Consider the following 17,323-nt stretch of genomic DNA (forward strand, 5'->3'; position numbering starts at 1 on the left):
GGTCAAGAGTTCAAGACCAGCCCAGCCAACATGGTGAAACCCCGTCTGTACTAAAAATACAAAAATTAGCTGGGTGTGGTGATGTGTGCTTGTAATCCCAGCTGCTCTGGAGGCTGAGGCAGGGGAATCACTTGAACCCAGGAGGCAGAGGTTGCCATGAGCCGAGATCGTGCCACTGCACTCCAGTCTGGGCGACAGAGTGAGATTCCATCTCAAAAAAATATGTATGGAATATGTTGTACAACAGAGGAAAGGAGGGGCTTGGCACAGCTGCCAGTACTTCAGGCTCCCCTGTGTTCATTTCTAGATTTGTAAGCAGTCACGTGTGTTTTAAGTGCCATCCTCAGACAGAAACCAAGTTCTGTGTAATTTTTTCCCATTCGAGTTGAACAAACTGTAAACTGGCCGATAGTCATGTGACTGGCAAACGAGAAGGATGAAACAAAGGCTATTTTCTCTTTTCTTTTCTGTCTTACTGCAGCCCCCACCTCCCACTCCCATGGCTGCTGGATGGCACCCCAGGCAACAGTAATGGTCGAGAACTCCCATGGCCACATGTGGAGGCTAGAATGGCAACAGCCACAGGCATCCTACTGAGCCCCTAGAACCAAGGAAGAGACTCCAGGTTGGGTTAAACCATGAATGCTGAAGACACAGCAGCTATTCCTACTGAGGCAGAAGCCACACTCCCCGTTTGGGTCTGAGTGACACAGTCTGGCTGAGTCTGGGAAAATGGCAAGCTGTGGAGAGGCATTCTGGATCCAGTGAGAAAGGGGAGACGAGGAACAGGAGGAGAGCGTGCTATGGGGCCTTTTCACACTGCTGGTCCTGCAGTGCTTGGCTATGCAGTGGGTTGAAGCTCACTACAAACCAACACCCTTCACTGGTGAGCTGAGTGGCCTACATAGATGAGTGGATGGCTGCAAAACAGAAACAGATCAGGAGGTGAGTGTTTTGCTTGTGTGTATCTGGTCTGAGAGTTAAATATACATTCTGCCCTGATTCACTCCTTGGGATTCCGCGTCAAATAGGTGACCCGCGTACTCGTCCCAGCAAGATACAAAAGTGATGCCAAAGCAACCACGCACAAAAGAAAAGATGTTCATCTCTCCTCCTGGGGACAGAGCTTCACCCGTTTCACCCTACTTTGCCTGTTGAGCCTAAAAGGTTAATAAAGAACAAAAATTAGGGAAACGCAGGGAAGAAGGACATTCCTACCCGCCTGCTCATGCCCTTCCTTGCTCTCAGAGAAGGAGGTCTCAGACAGACACATCTGAGGGTAGCTCCAAAGGCCAGATACAGAGCACACAGCTCATAGTGAGAACCCTCCTAAGCCAGGACAGAGTCGACCGCTCTACACAGCCCACCAGCAGACACAGACACGAGGACAACAGAAATGAAGAAAGAGCTTTTTGGCTTTTTTCCCTTTTTTACTGCATCCTGTTAGGATGAAAAGAAATATTATCCTTTTGATGAAGCGGTGTCAAGATGGGAGGACATCCATGTAGACAGAACCCAGGCATTGTCACCGGGCTAGGTTAACAGCTGGAGCCATCACAGCCTTCTTGAACTAAGTTGCTGCTTTCCTGCTTTTTGAGCATTTTACTGCCGGAGCCAATGAAACATTTAACATTCAAACCTGCAAGAATGCTGTCAAAACTCTTTATTGCTTCCATTTCCACTGAACTGAAAAACCAGAGAAAAAAATTACCGGGGTATTCTTGATCTTTTGTTCCCCAAACTCAAAATGCTACAAAGAACTTAAACCAGTAATTACCCTTGAGGAACTAATCACCAAGATAGTACCAAACTTCTGAATTGCAGCATAAACATCCTAATTAACAAAACATTGGAGGGAGAAAAAAGGGAAAGCCCAGTTTACTGTTAAATCTTTATAGAGATGTTTGAGGGGCAGAGTATATTAGCTCAAACTAGTGCTCCCTTTGAATTTCACAATTTTTTTTTCTTTTTTTTTTTTGGAGACAGGGTCTTGCTCTGTTACCTGAGGCTGGAGTGCCGTGGTATGATCTCAGCTCACTGCAACCTCCACCTCTCAGGCTCAAGTGATTTTCCCACCTCAGCCTCCCAAGTAGCTGGGACCAACAGCATGCGCCACCAAGCCTGGCTAATGTTTGGTATTTTTGGTAGAGATGAGGTTTCGCCATGTTGCCCAGGCTGGTCTCGAACTCCTGAGCTCAGGCAATTCACCTGTCTCGGCCTCCTAAAGTGCTGGGATTACAGGCATAAGCCACTGTGCCCAGTGAAATTTCACAAGCTTTCTGGTTTGGACAACACGTCACATGGTCTAACTCAAATTTATTTCATTCAACATGTCTAATTACTTCCAAATACTAGTATTATGTATTTATGATAAATACATTTATCTATCAGCTAAAAGTTGCCTCACGAAGTAGCAAATGATGGAGATAAAAGGCTGATTGATGCCCACTGTGAAATGTAATTCACCAACATCGACCTGCACTTCACTACAAAACAAAAGCTGCAAACACACACAAAGGTATTCTGTTCAATTGGAGATGGGTTTGCCATTTGTGGCTTAAATTCATTGCAGTGAAGGATATTACTGAACACACTTCTGGATCACCATCTTAAGTAAGCAGACATGCCACAGAAGTGGGTACTGATAAATGCATTTAACTATAAAAGAAAGATCAGCATTATAAATAACAACAGTAAGCTCAGTAGAGCTGCCAGCAGATAGATAAATAAATAACAGTAAGTATTTTTCTAAATATCAAAATTGTCACTAACTCAGGAACTCTGATGATGAAGCCGGGCTCAAATACCTAATACAATGGGATGACACTATAATCCGCTAAATCTCAGACTTTCAATATACATTCCAATGACCAAACGATTACCAAAATCTGAAGTTCCACAACTCAACTAGTACATATATATTATCCTCCCCTCAAAAAACTCGTTTTATTAAAATAAGATTCATGTTTCAACATTGCTTCTATTCTTTTTTTTTTTTAAGGAGATATGATCTCGCCCCAGTGCTAGGCTACAGTGCAGTGGCTTAATCACAGCTCACTGCAGCTTCGAACTCCTGGGCTCAAGCAATCTTCCCACCTCAGCCTCCCGAGTATAGCTGGGGCAACAGGCACACGCCACTGCTGCCACAACCACAACCACAACCACCACCGCCACTACGACTCCTGCTACCACCTCCAACACCACTGCCACCACCACATCCCCAGCTAATTGTTTCTAGTCTATGAAAACAATCCTTACTGGATCATGTGCCCGGCTGCACAGGCATTCCCCCCCTACACACACACACACACACACACACACACACACACACACACACACACACACCCGTCCATTTCACTGTGTTCCCACCCTAAAATCAAGGGCATCTTATCAAGCACTCATGCCTACAGACTCATCACTGAAACACAAAAATTTAAATGATACTCTACTTGTCCACTCGTATCTGCAGCCTGCTGGAAATGTGTAGCCAGCGACGTCTCGTCCTGGAAGACTTCATTACACTCCAAACATTTTAGACTATGTCTACACAGTTTGGAGGGGTCTTCATCTAGGGGCATGGCTGGGGTGATGGGAGTGCTTGAAGGAGCCGATATGACTGTCCCAGTTATGCCAGACTGAATTTTTGTGACAGTGTGTGTGCCGGCTCCCACAGGGCTCTGAAGAGTGGAAGTTGAAGTGGAAGTATTGCTTGATGGAGAAACTATCATTTGATCTGCTGGGACTGGCTTTAAAATTAAGTGGGAGCATTGCATTACCACCCCTTTCTCCTTATGCCCACGGGCATGGGAAAGGAGGCTGCATTTGTTGTAAAAAACGAGGTTCTTTGTACAATGGTTGCACGTTACTTCGATGCGCACACTCCGTCTGTCGTAGTGCTGGGTCAGACTCTTTTCAAGTGCAAAGGAGTCCCCACACTCCAAGCACTTGTACCCACGCGTCGGTAACGTGATCCCTGCATTGGCGGGAGGACTGAGGTTTGGGATGTAAACAGGGACTGGATTGACACTGCTCAGCACCTTGTTGAAAGCTTCCACCACAGAACTCTGCAAGGACGACACCACCTGGACTCGAGACACCTTTTTGGGGGGTTGCGAGGCTGCTGCATTGATTATTGCCTGCTTTATTTGTTGCTGAGGTTTGGTTAGCACTTGGCGGAGTTCAGAGGTGGCCTGGGCACCCTGAGGCAAAAGGTTAAGGTTGGCAAGGTGCACAGTCTTTGGCACGAGTTTGGCATTGGCCAGGCTGGATGCCGGCACCACGACAGTTTGCTGCTGGATGGCGTTGGCGGCTTTAATGATGGCGCTGCTGGCGCTCTGGACAGAGGCAGCAGATATGACCGTGGCTTTCACCGTGGTGTTGTTAGCGAGCTTCAAATTAATGACTTGGGATCCTGCCGTCTTCACAGCAGACACTGGGAGGAAAGCAGTAGCCACAGGTTTGATTGTGACCTGTTTTGGGGTGAGCTCTGCAGGGGAAACTGCATTGGTCACGACCGCGGACTGGAGAGGCGCCCTGGGGGGAGAGGAAAGGACGGCGGCTGATGCTGGAGATGACAGAAGGGATGTCACAGAGGCCATCACAGACGCCGTCTGCTCGGAAGGTTTCTTCCCAGAGTCAAGATCCACTTCTGGCAATACCCTGGTCACTGTTCTCTTGATTTCCCCAGAAGACGTCTTAATGGTTTTTATGCGGACTTTGGGGATTGCTGGTGTGGACCCTGCAGGAGAGGACGGGGATCCCTTGCTGCTGTTCTCACTTGAGATGCTTCTGGGACTATCTGGTTGCTTTAGGGATGGTTTTTTGGTCCCGTCGATGAGATTCTGGGATTCAGGAGACTTGTCAGCAGCTCTCGGACTGTCATTTACTTCTTTTGGTAATGGGGAGGATTCCCTCGAATTGGCCATTGGTTCTTTGCAGGAGTCTGAAGCCGCCTTTTTGGCGCTGAGAGCCGCAATGGCAGCGATGCAGGACGAGAGCTTGGAGGACGACTTTGTCTTTGATGGCGCAACGCTGGGGAGGCCGGTGTCATTCTTCTCGGAGCTTGGCTTCCCATCTAGGACTCTGTTTTCCAGCACCTTGTCAGAGCTTTCCTTCAATTTATCCTCTGCTTTTCTGACTTTAAAAGGTTCATAAACACTCAGGTTTATAGAACTGGCTTCTGTTTCTCTCTTAACAACTTTGTTTTTCTCCATATTGCCTGACGTAGAGAGTCCAGTTTTGCTGGAGTTCTCCCCTCCGAGTGCCTTCAGCTTATCGTAGTCCTGCTGGGGAGCCGACCCCGTCAACACGTTTGACCTGAAGCTTGATCGCACGTCCTCCTTGTCAGGGGGGTCATCCACCTCAATCTTCTCGTCGTCATCAAACTCTTCAGCACTGGAGATCGGGCTAAACTGGCTGAACGTCGAGTCTTTCAGGGTCACCTCAGAGGCAGGCACGTCTCCTTTCAAGGACTTTGCTCCATCCTTACTGTAACTGTCAAGGGAGGATGCTGTGAGAAACCCATTATGTAGGCCATTGCCGGTGGGGTTGTGGCCGTCTTTCTCCCCGCCCTCGGAGGAGTCGATGTTCCGAACATTCTTGACGATAACGCTGACACCCACATCGGAAGATGATGGTGCGTGGGAGTCGTCCTCTCCGTGAGCATTCTGCTTCATGTGGCTTTCATGGTCATCATGTCCAGACTCAATAGCTGCTTTAGGATCGACCATATCTGGGATGTCAAATGCTGCCAGGAGGTCATCAAAGTCTGGGGTCTTCATATCCCCCATGGTCATGAATTTGAGCAGATGTTCTGTTAAATGAGCAGAAAATAGTTCCATCAGTAATTGGCATTTCCTCACGATGAGATAAAACCCCTATACAATTCACACTAATGTAACGATTACCAAGAAAGAGCAAACAGGACTCAGGAAACTCTGAGTCCAAGTGGACAAACATTGAGAAAATACATGTAAGACCTAGATAATTTTAGCTTCAAAAGTAATCCCTCCATACTGCTATACGGTGTTACCAGCGTGGCTCCCAGCTAACAAGAATGAAGTTGATTGAAACTGCTGTAGCCTAGAAAAAAAGGTTCTGGTGTAGCAACTAGAAAATGTGTCCCTTTCATAAAAAGCTACTTCCAACATATTTTGATCTTGACAGCATTTAATTCCGCTGGCAAAATTATCACTATCATCGTCACCATCAGATTTGGGATACCTTATTAAAAGAAACATGCCACAATCAAAAAAGCCAAGTACAGATTTCAGTATTCATCCACAGAAAAAAGAAATGAGCATCCACAGCCACCGCAGGGTATCTGCTAATAAATTCCATTTGGGACTTTTTTCAAAAAAAAAAAAAAAAACCCTAAGGAGCTGATTCCGTCCATTTTTATTTAACCCTAATTTTCCCTATTATGTTTGTTAAAAAAGAAACATGCTCAGATGACAGGAGTAATGGATGGTCACAGCCATTACTAAACATGAAGGATATATGAATACATGCAGTGCTGGAGGGATCTTTAAAAGGGGCTCTTCCCCCCACCCGCAGAGGACACGTGATTGTCAGGGGACAATAAAGCCTCCACTGCAGGGGGCATGTTCTGCTCCCTGGACCCCCAGCCTTCCATCCTGGGACTCTACTGTTTCCTGGTCTCTACTCCAGTGTGTGTGTACTTGTCTCCTCTTACAGACTGGCCTGTAAGCTGCCTGAGGACAGGCAAAGTGTCACTCATCTTTCTAGCATAAATGTCAAATAATTAATGCAACACCAAGACAGGCACTGCGTTTATAACAGAAGAACAGGGCTGGACCCAGCTGTGTCACTCACTAGCTCTGGGGCCCTCAGCAAGTGAGGGGATCTCTTGGATCTGTTCCTTCTGTAGTGGAGGCAAACAGCCAGGAAGAGAAGGAAAGGGAAGAGGAGAGAGTGAGAGAAGAGAAAGGGGAATGAAACAAGCAGCAGTCAGTCGGAACGGAAGAGGGTAGCAGCTGACTTCAGGCAACTTTCAGTGGAAGAATTCACCTAGCCAATTTAGATGCATATTCCTAGACAGACTCTGCCCTTCAGTATTTATTGTGTTATTATCCTTCCTTCAAATCTGCTTTAGTGGTCCCTGACACGTTGTCTCCTTCCACATCTTACTGAAGCACTTGATTTTTTTTTTCTTGTACAATCTAGAAAACATCACACATTCCTAATAAAAGTAACCATTCCAGGGTCAAGACAGAATTTCTACTCAGAATATACATGCCTGAGAAAACTCATATACACCACAAATCTATCAACAGCTGCTAAGACCCTCAGCATATTAACTCACTCTGGGGACACATCCAAACACTCTGAAGAATTTGGTTAGAAAAAAACTACTGCTGAAGGTGAAATCGACACTTAGGGTTCGATGGCAGCTGAAGAATAAATCCGCTTCTATTCACACCTGTCTCGATTAATACCGAGCTGAAGAAGTCACACGTGCTTTTCTTTTGATGGCTTACTCAGCCTAGAGAAAACACTCTGTGACCACTCTTCTCTCAGAGGGGCGCCTGCGGAAACAGAGGGGGAATAACATACCCCCAGCACCAAACTACCACCAATGCAAAACGTACACAGGAAATAAAACATTAACATCTCTAAAGGGATGCTGACCTACAAATATCTATGAGAAGTCAGACCCAGTAGGAAAGTCTGTGATTATGATTTTGTTTTTTAAATGAAATTGAACATTTAAACTGCAAAATGTGGGGAATGAAAAAGCCATCTGTCAGGCACTATATCCACAAAAGAATCCACCCACTTACAAATAATCCCTGAATGTCACCACTCTTATTTCTATTCATCATCCTAGTGTTGTAAATGGAATACTCACAATAAAGCTGCCATTAGCTGAGTATCCCTGTGATCTATCTTTACCAACCACGTTGATCTAAAGTTAGAGGTCACTGTGATTAGAAAACTCAAGACACCACCCCCTGCCCCACCAGGGTTGAAAGGGCCTGAAAAGTAGATTTTTAACTGATGCAAAGCTTGGGCTCGGGCTCTGGAAGTCCCCGTGGTAGCAGGGCTCTGCCCTAGTCCCTCCACCTTTTCTTGCGAGCTTCACAGGATTTATGTCATTTGCCCTCTCTTTATGACTCTGGTGAGCAAAAGACTTTATACAGTTTCACACTGTTCATCCCAGAGGGCAGTCGGTTCAGGAACAAAAAGAAGATGAGAGATAATTCAAACACTCTGTGGGTGGGAGGCCCAGAACATACAACCACAAGAATGAGGAAAGGTCGCCACATGAAACCAAACTTGAGTGGTCGGCAGTGCGACTGTCTGACATTCTTATGAACCCTGGGAAGGTTAATATGGCTCTTCTCACCTTTTTCTGCTGTTATACGTACAGGAACCTCCTGATTTATAAATGCATGCACAGCAGCCGTATTGAATCACTGAGTTAATGCTAAACTTGTTGCCCTCCACACCACCCCTATCTTTTCCTATCTGCCCAGCTAAAGCAGAGTTAAGGTCTAGAAGGCCCCAGAGAGGAACTCCCATGCCTGCAAACCCCCCAAGGGGTTGAGAAGCAACTCTTTCTCCACAGTGATCCAGCCTCACCCTGTCCCCATCCCTCTACTCCACCTAAGGTTTATACTCTTCTCTTGGGGGGCAGGGGGGTGGGGGTGGGGGGGAAGCCCAGCATGAAGCAGTGGCGTGTGGTAAGAAGTCAGAGTGAACTGATGGTAGTTTTAAAAAGTCATCAGTCATCCTAGCTCACCTGCAGGAAGGCCGACTAGAAGCTGAAAATGCATAATGGGCGTTTCTGAGTGCAGTGGCCAACCGAAAGCGCATCATGTCGTCTGAAACCCGAGATCACTGTGGCGCGTGGACTCCCCTCTCTGGGGTTGTATAACTAATGGAATGGATACCACTCTCTGTAACTTCACCCTTCTTTTTTGGTTTATAGGAATGTTTTTCATACCCACAATCACATTGTCCTATTACCCTTTCCCTTCCCACATTCTGGAAGGCAAGAGCAAGTGTTCCATTCCACTTGGAGGGGAAAAAAATGTATAACTCCCACTTCATTTCTCAGTTATACTGAATACAAAGAGGAATGTTTATGTCTGAAAGTTTTCTTCACTTTCCACCCCAATTCCTAAGTACTACTGTCTTAAAAATAGATTCTTTTGCTTAAAAACATTACAAAAATAAATCTCAGTCCTCTCTTTTAAAAGATAAAATAGAATGATCTCATTTTAGCTTCCCTTTCCCTCAACGGTTTGCTTTTCAAACAGAATTAGCTTTAGTTATTTTAACGATGTCTTTCACTTATGCCCTATAAAATACATCTCCCTTCAAACGCAATAATAGTCTTTTATTTTATTTATTTATTTTTTCTGAGATGGAGTCTTGCTCTGTCACCCAGGCTGGAGTGCAGAGGCATGATCTCGGCTCACTGCAACCTCTGCCTCCCGGGTTCAAGCAATTCTCCTGCCTCAGCCTCCCGAGTAGCCAGGATTACAGGCGTCTGCCACCACATCTGGCTAATTTCTGTATTTTTAGTAGAGACGGGGTTTCACCATGTTGGCCAGGCTGGTCTCGAGCTCCTGACCTCGTGATCCACCCGCCGCAGCCTCCCAGAGTGCTGGGATTACAGGCGTGAGCCACCACGCCCGGCCAGTGGTCTTTTAATTTAAAAGTAAACCCTATATAAACGACCTATAATTCACTAATGGCATTTGTGCTTAAGGTATAATGTTCTTTCACCCAAAGACATCAACAATATCTGAGGGAATTAGACCTGTTTACAAAAAAGGAAATTGAAAGAACTCAGGTCTGTCACATGATCACTTTATTTTCTCCTATGACACAGAGACAAAACATTTCCTTTCCTACTCAAAGCCTCTGAGAATTATGAAAAGCTATTTCATCTTTGTTGGCAGAAGTCAAAAGTTATGAAGTCAAAAGAAAAACGTAAGAGAAACCTATTCACCCCTTAATCATACTTTTCATACTTTGTAACAAAATTCTTCTTCCTTTGCAATAAAAAAATTGTTGGTTTCCGAATTTCTAATTACAGAATGTCAGTATTAAAGGCACAGCACAGCCTAACCATTGAATCCCAACTTTAATACTGAAACAGAAAGACGCACGCCTAAATCCAGCCAAGGTCTACCTCCTCTGACCTGTGAAAATGCTGGTTCCCTATTTAATAAAGAAACTAACATTTCCCCTAATGAAGATCAATACCCTCTAAATCATAACAGTCCTACTTAGAGAAAAACAAATCAAAGTCTACTGACCATCTTGACAGTATTATAAAGGCTTCCCATAAAACAACTGTAATAATACAAGGTCTGCTTTAGGATTCCCAGTCTTATTTTCTAGCACTGTCTGGCCACTGAGACCCTTCATTGTATCTTTTTTATTCCGCTGAATTTTTTTTAAAAATAATTCTTTTATATATATTTTTTCTCCTTTCCCTTTCTTTTAGGACGGGGTCTCACTATGTTGTCCAGGCTGGTCTCGAACTCCTGAGCTCAAACAATCCTCCTGCCTCAGCCTCCCAAAGTGCCAGGATTACAGGTGTGAGCCACTGTGCCTCGCCCAAAAAAAAAATTCAATAAATGAATGGATCTAGCATGTTTTCATCTTTCCTATCTTTCCTTCAAATATAAAATGTTCTTATAACATATGTTTATATTATGTAATGTTTCAAATTTAATTTCCTCCTCTTAGAAAATGAATCTAGCTAGCATCCCCAGTTTTTATACATGTTCAAGAAACACAGGGATTGACTTCTCTTGGCCGCCTACATTCAAATTCTTGCTCTTCCCATTATCCCATTATGTAAACCTTAGCTCTGCCTCCATCACCAATCTCTTACATCTTTAGAATTTCCAAGGCTCTGCACATTGTATCTCTTCCACCAAAGAAAAGAAAAAAAACCTTCTGTCCTCTCTTCCAACTGATCTTCTGCCGCTTTTATCCCACTTCAATCTCAACTGCGTATCAGGGAAACCTATTTTCTCACTGCATTTCCATTCCAAACACCACGTCGGTTCAGCTACGCAGGTCGACCTCATGCTTCTTCACTCTTCCTAAACCAGCTGGGGACAGGGGACAGTTTGGGAGCCAAGTTATTTTAAAAAATCTGATCAGCCGCACCTCTGGAGCAGCTGCCATCGTTCACTGCCTCTCTCTAGAAAGTGCAGGCAGGGGTGGGAGAGACTGGGCCCCAAAAATGGCAGATTCTCAGATTTCAAAACAATAGCATACATGCAGACACACACATGAAAAAATGTGGAAAATAAAAATAAGCAATTATGAAAAAAGCTATGGAATATCTTAATTACTTGCCATCTGAAGGTCCCACGCCAGTGACAAATGCCACAGAAAAGTTTCATTTTATCTTTAGCCTTCACACTAGTCAGACCCTCATTAAGTCGAGACAGCGAGCCCAGAGTACCTTGCAGGTCTAAAGGTTCCCCTCTGGCCACAGGGAAGAAAGCTGACACAATGGGACACCAACAACTCGCCTGGACCCTCTGACCTGTCAGCACTGCTGGGCACCCTGATCACACTCTGCCCCCTCTCAGCAGAAGAGCTTCATTTTCTAAGCCGCCTGCACCAGGGTAACACATAGTATACAAATACAGTTTATATGCACAGTCAAAGAACAAATGCATGTTTTGTTAATTCTGTGTGAGTTAACAAGAAATTAGCAAATACAGTTGCTACTATCCAAAATAGATATTTACTGGTTTCCTTAAACCTGATGATACCAATCGTGGATATACAAATACTTTGCTCAAGTTAGTATGTTTTCTTCTTCAGCTAACACTTGATATTCCTGATCTGAAATATAACAGATTTCCTGATCTGAAATTCAAACTGCTTCTGGAAATACCAACACAGGAGTCACTAACGCCACGAACCAGGGCACGACCTTGGGAAATAGAAGAGTGAAGCCAGCCCCAGCCCTTTGCTGCAGTTATTCCACACTCCTCCCTCAAGGTTATAAAAGTAGGCTCCCCACCCCCATCCATTCCCCCCTCGCACATCAGGAGCAACTAAGGGAAAGTCCCTGTACCTACAAACCTCAGCCTTCTCTGAAAGCTCAACCTCCCCAACTCGGCCTACTTCTCACATCACAGCTCTCTAAGGAAGCTCGCTCCCCAACTCCAAGCTCTCCTGGGTCAAAACGAAAGCTCCGCTACAGTGAGAGCTCCTTTGCTTTTTCCAGGACAGAAGCTCCAGGGAAATTCAGGGCATGCCTGTGGCCCTCCACAGCAGGTCCTCAGCGTCATTTAGCACTGCAATTTTGTTTTTCCTTATTAACTCCTGTCCTGCCAAGAGACAAGGGCTGCTTCTTTCCTTTGACACAGGACCTGGCTCTGCTGTCCAGGCTGGAGTGCAGTGCCATGATCATAGCTCGCTGCAGCCTCGAACTTCTGGGCTCAAGCGATCCTTACAAGCACCGCCACACTCAGCTAATTCTTATTTGCTGTAGAAACGGGGTCTTGCTCTCACCCAGACTGCTCTCAAACTGGCCTCAAGTGATCCTCCAGCCTCGCCTCCCAAGTGCTGGGATTAAAGGCTTGAGCAACCCTGCCTGGCCTAAGGCTGTGTGGCCTGCAGATGTTACTAATCTCTCCCTCTTCTAAACTCCATCTCCCCTTTTGTTTCTGAGGTTAGTTTAAAAAATCATAGTTGGCTGGGCGCGGTGGCTCACGCTTGTAATCCCAGCACTTTGGGAGGCCGAGGCAGGCGGATCACGAGGTCAGCAGATCGAGACCATGGTGAAACCCTGTCTCTACTAAAAATACAAAAAAATTGGCCGGGCGTGGTGGCGGGCGCCTGTAGTCCCAGCTACTTGGAGAGGCTGAGGCAGGAGAATGGCGGGAACCCGGGAGGCGGAGCTTGCAGTGAGCCCAGATCGCGCCACTGCACTCCAGCCTGGGCGACAGAGCAAGACTCTGTCTCAAAAAAAAAAAAAAAATCATAGTCACCAGTCAAGAGGTCTCCCACAGCTTCCTTCCTTCAAATCTTGCCTGTACCTCACTGCTGGCTTTGCCAAGCTGATCCTCCACAGTGAGCTTGGTCTGTCCCTTCTATTTTGGGTAATTCCTATCCCATCTGCCTAGTGGCATAGAGAGATCCCCCCCAGCCTTACCCTGGAACCCTTGGTGCTCTGTCCTCTTGCCACGCAGCCTTCATGGCTCAAGTTCTCCAGTACTGGGACATATCCTCCTCCTCCCAGTATCTCCCCAGCCCTCTGACAATCCACTCTCTCGAAACCACCATTGAAATCCAGGCGGGGCTGGGCGTGGTGGCTCATGACTGTGATTCCAACACTTTGGGAGGCCAAGGCAGGATGATTGGTTGAGCCCAATTAAGTCAAGGCTACAGTGAGCTACAATCACGCCACTGCAATCTAGCTTAGGCAACAGAGTAAGACCCTGTCTCAAAAAAAAAAAAAAAAAAAAATCCAGGCTGAAGGAGAGAATTTTAGGGCTCATGGAATAGTTCTGTATCACAAATGTGGTAGTGGAGACATGTTTCTGTGCATCTGTCAAACCCTTGAGAATTTCAGGCCAGGCGCGGCGGCTCATGCCGGTAATCCCAGTACTTTGGGAGGCTGAGGCGGGTGGATCACTTGAGACCAGGAGTTCGAGACCAGCCTGGCCAACATGATGAACCCCCCCCACCCACCCCCCCAAAAATACAAAAATTAGCTGGGCTTGGTGGTACACACCTGTAATCCCAGCTACTCGGGAGGCTGAAGCAGGAGAATCGCCTGCATTGCAGAGGTTGCACTGAGCTGAGATCACGCCACTGTACTCCAGCCTGGGTGACGAAGTGAGACTCTTTCCCAAAAAAAAAAAAAAAAAACTAGAGCATTTCACTGTGTGTAAATATTACATTAAAAAATAAAAACCAGGAATGGGAGGGGGCGTCCAAAATTAAGACCAACTGTAATTTTGGTCATTCATACAAATGAATAACATGGCTACACTGAAGGGTGCAGAGAACAAAAAACTAACCTAAACAACTCAGAAAACAAAATTATGACTGAACACTGTAAGGCTAATGAAAAAGGACCGTGCACAAACACCATCCTCTAGTAAAAAAAACTGCTGAAATCTAGTTAGTAGTATTGTACGAATGGTAATTTTTTAGTTTTCACAAGTGTGTTAGAATTACACAAGATGTGAACTTTAAGAAAAGTTGGGTAAATGGGTACACAGAAATTCTCTGTCCTATTTTTGCAACATTTATTTTTTCTTTTTTTTTGTAGAGACAGGGTCTTGCTATGTTGTCTAGACTGGTTACTCCTGGGCTCCAGTGATCCTTCCACCTTGGCCTCCCAAAGCACAGGGATTACAGACGTGTGAGCCACTGTACCCAGGCAAAACTTTAAGTTAAAATTATTTCAACATAAAAGTTAAAAAGGGAAAACCCAGGCTATGTGACATAATACAAAGGAGACAGCTTTGGAGATGAAATCCTTGCTGCCCTATTTACTACTATTAGCTAGTGACGTGAGGTGGCCACGGCACCTCCCTGAGTGGCCCTTCCGTCTGGGTCCAAATGAAAGTGCATGCCCTCGCTGAATAGTGTAGTCTCACAGCCAGAAAACACTCCAGCAATGATCCATTCCCAATCTGTGTTCCCACGTGTCTGTTTTTGCTGCTAATCGTCTTTCATGTTGCCTGTGACCTCTCTGCAGAATTTCATTTTCTGGTCATCCTTTCCTCTCGTGGACCCCACGGCACTGCCTCAAGCTCACCTGGCTTTTCCTGACTCACTGGCTCTACCTCTTCTCTCCTTTCATGAGTCCCTTCAGACTCTCTTTTGTTATCTACCTTTGTTCAAAGGCAACCTCAGCAACTCCCATGATCACAACAGTCAGAACAAACAGGTAGATACCTTTAGCTCTAATTCTGCCTTAAGAGTCGTCTTTCAATTGCTGGGATGATATTCTGCTTGGCTCTCCCTACACAAGGTCAAACTTAAAACTAAAGCCCTCATATTCCCTCCCAACATGTTCCTCTAAATCCTATGTTTTGTCAACGACCTTCACCTTCTCTAGGAAAACATTAAAAATCTTCAGGCAGGCCGGGCGCGGTGGCTCACACCTGTAATCCCAGCACTTTGGGAAGCTGAGGTGGGCGGATCACCTGAGGTTGGGAGTTTGAGACCAGCCTGACCAACATGGAGAAACCCCATCTCTACTAAAAATACAAAATTAGCCAGGCATAGTAGTGCAAGCCTGTAATCCCAGCTACTCAGGAGGCTGACGCAGGAGAATTGCTTGAACCCAGGAGGCAGAGGTTACGGTGAGCCGAGATCGCACCACTGCACTCCAGCCTGGGGGACAAGAGCGAAACTCCATCTCCAAAAAAAACATCTTCAGGCAGCATTTCACAAACCATAAAACACAGATACTAGTTCTGTAGGATGTTATTAGGTCTTTCACAAAGACAAGACTGAAATGCACATAGCAAATGCTGGATTTTCCTAAGTTAAACAGATTTCTTTCAGGCAAGAGCTACTATTATGCTAATGAGTATTACAAATCTCCAAAAACAGGGATGTCAATAGTCACCAAATTTTGATCTAACTGCAGGTCATTTTTTCTGATCCATGAATACAAATGCCAAAATGATTTCCCAAAAGGCTGCAGAAACTTTTATTGTAGCAAATTATGCATTAGAGTTATTTTTACTGCATCTTGTCCCCCAACTTCATAAGCTAATGTCATTATTAGCTAATATCAAAGGCAACAAAAAGATGCCTTACTGTATTTCACTTTTCCTATTATTTGAATGTTTACTTTTTTCTCCTATGTTTTTGCTAGTTATAAATCAATGAATGATGAATAAATGGATGCAGGGAGCTGATGAATTTCCTGTTTATTTCTTTCTTCAGCTCTATGAAACAACTTACCGATCTACACTCTTGTCATTTATTAATAAGCAAGGGCACACAAAGCCTATCCATACAGTTCCCTGAAATAAATTGTCTATGGACAAACCTTCATGAAGAAAAAGAGCATTTAACATCTCAGCTACACAACACCCCTGGCAACATGATTCCATTCCAGCACCAGCATTCCCTTTGTTCCTGGCTTCTTTGTGTCCAAAAATTTTCCACCTAAAAAATGAGGATAACAGCATACACTCAACCCCAGGGATACGGAAAGGGGCTACTGATATTTAGAGGGAGCCTTGTCATAATTAAACACACAGCACAAAACAGCATAACATTCAAACAATGAGTGACCAGTGGTTAGAGAATGTCAAAGAATATTCCTACCCTTTTCATTTCAGAATCACAGAAAAGAGACCTACAACCAGGCAGGAGACCTATTTGGCCAGAATCACATTCAGGAAAGTCTGTGTTCATCTTATTTATTAACCTTCCTAGTCAGACCATGGCTTTCAGCAAAAGAAAGAAAGAAGGTAAGTGGGCATCATCCTTACGGGGAACGGCTGGTGCTAGAAGTCTTTTGGGAAGCTCAGGGGCTCACCTTGTCAAAAACAGAACTCAGTGGCTGGGAGTGAGCCTTGGGAGAGATCGGAATAAGAGGCTGAGGCAAAAATGACCAATCTACCAGGTCAGAACCTGGAAGGCAGACGGAAGACATGCTGACCGGAAGCACAGCTACCTGACCATCCTCTCCTGAACCCTCCTGATCTTTGCAGCCCCCAAATGACGACAAAATTATGAATATACACACACACAACACTTCACTGTGTACAAACCTTCTCCGCCGGGATCGCACCACTGCACTCCAGCCTGGGGCAACAAGAGTGAAACTCCATCTCAAAAAAAAAAACTTCTTGGCTGGGTGCAGTGGCTCACACCTGTAATCCCAGCACTTTGGGAGGCCAAGGTGGGCAAGGGGGATCACGAGGTCAGGAGTTCAAGACCAGCCTGGCTAACATGGTGAAACCCCATCTCTACTAAAAATACAAAAATTAGCCAGGCGTGGTGACATGACACGCATCTGTAATCCCAGCTACTCAGGAGGCTGAGGCAGGAGAATTGCTTGAGCCCAGGAGGCGGAGGTTGCAATGAGCTGAGATCATGCCACTGCACCCTAGCCTGGGCAACAGAGCGAGACTTCGTCTTTAAAAAAAAAAAAAAAAAAAAAACAACTCATAAGCAGCAGCAGCCTTAATGGTCATATCTGAAAGGACCCGTGCTTCTCTGCGCCCTGCAAAACATGAGGCTGTCTCCTCTGTAGATAGGTGGAGGAGGAGGTGAGACCTGTGAGCCATCTTTTCCAGGTCCTCAGGAACCTTGCAAGTGAGTTTTCCCAAGG

The 17,323-nt window shown here is 45.4% G+C and overlaps 1 protein-coding gene across 16 annotated transcripts in view; it reads right to left on the reverse strand.

Annotated features, from left to right (window-relative positions):
- Window positions 1-17,323, reverse strand: part of ZNF532 (zinc finger protein 532) — a 125,170-nt gene that overhangs the window by 62,580 nt on the left and 45,267 nt on the right. For all 16 annotated transcript variants that reach the window (XM_055297531.2, XM_063639266.1, XM_055297535.2 and 13 more), the window contains one exon: window positions 3,450-5,812. In XM_055297531.2, the coding sequence (XP_055153506.1) occupies window positions 3,450-5,795 (2,346 nt within the window). In that variant the 5' untranslated portion in view covers window positions 5,796-5,812. Of the gene's footprint in view, window positions 1-3,449; window positions 5,813-17,323 lie in introns of those variants that run through there.

Source organism: Symphalangus syndactylus, chromosome 1, assembly GCF_028878055.3.
Source record: "Symphalangus syndactylus isolate Jambi chromosome 1, NHGRI_mSymSyn1-v2.1_pri, whole genome shotgun sequence".
NCBI classification, from domain to species: domain Eukaryota; kingdom Metazoa; phylum Chordata; class Mammalia; order Primates; family Hylobatidae; genus Symphalangus; species Symphalangus syndactylus.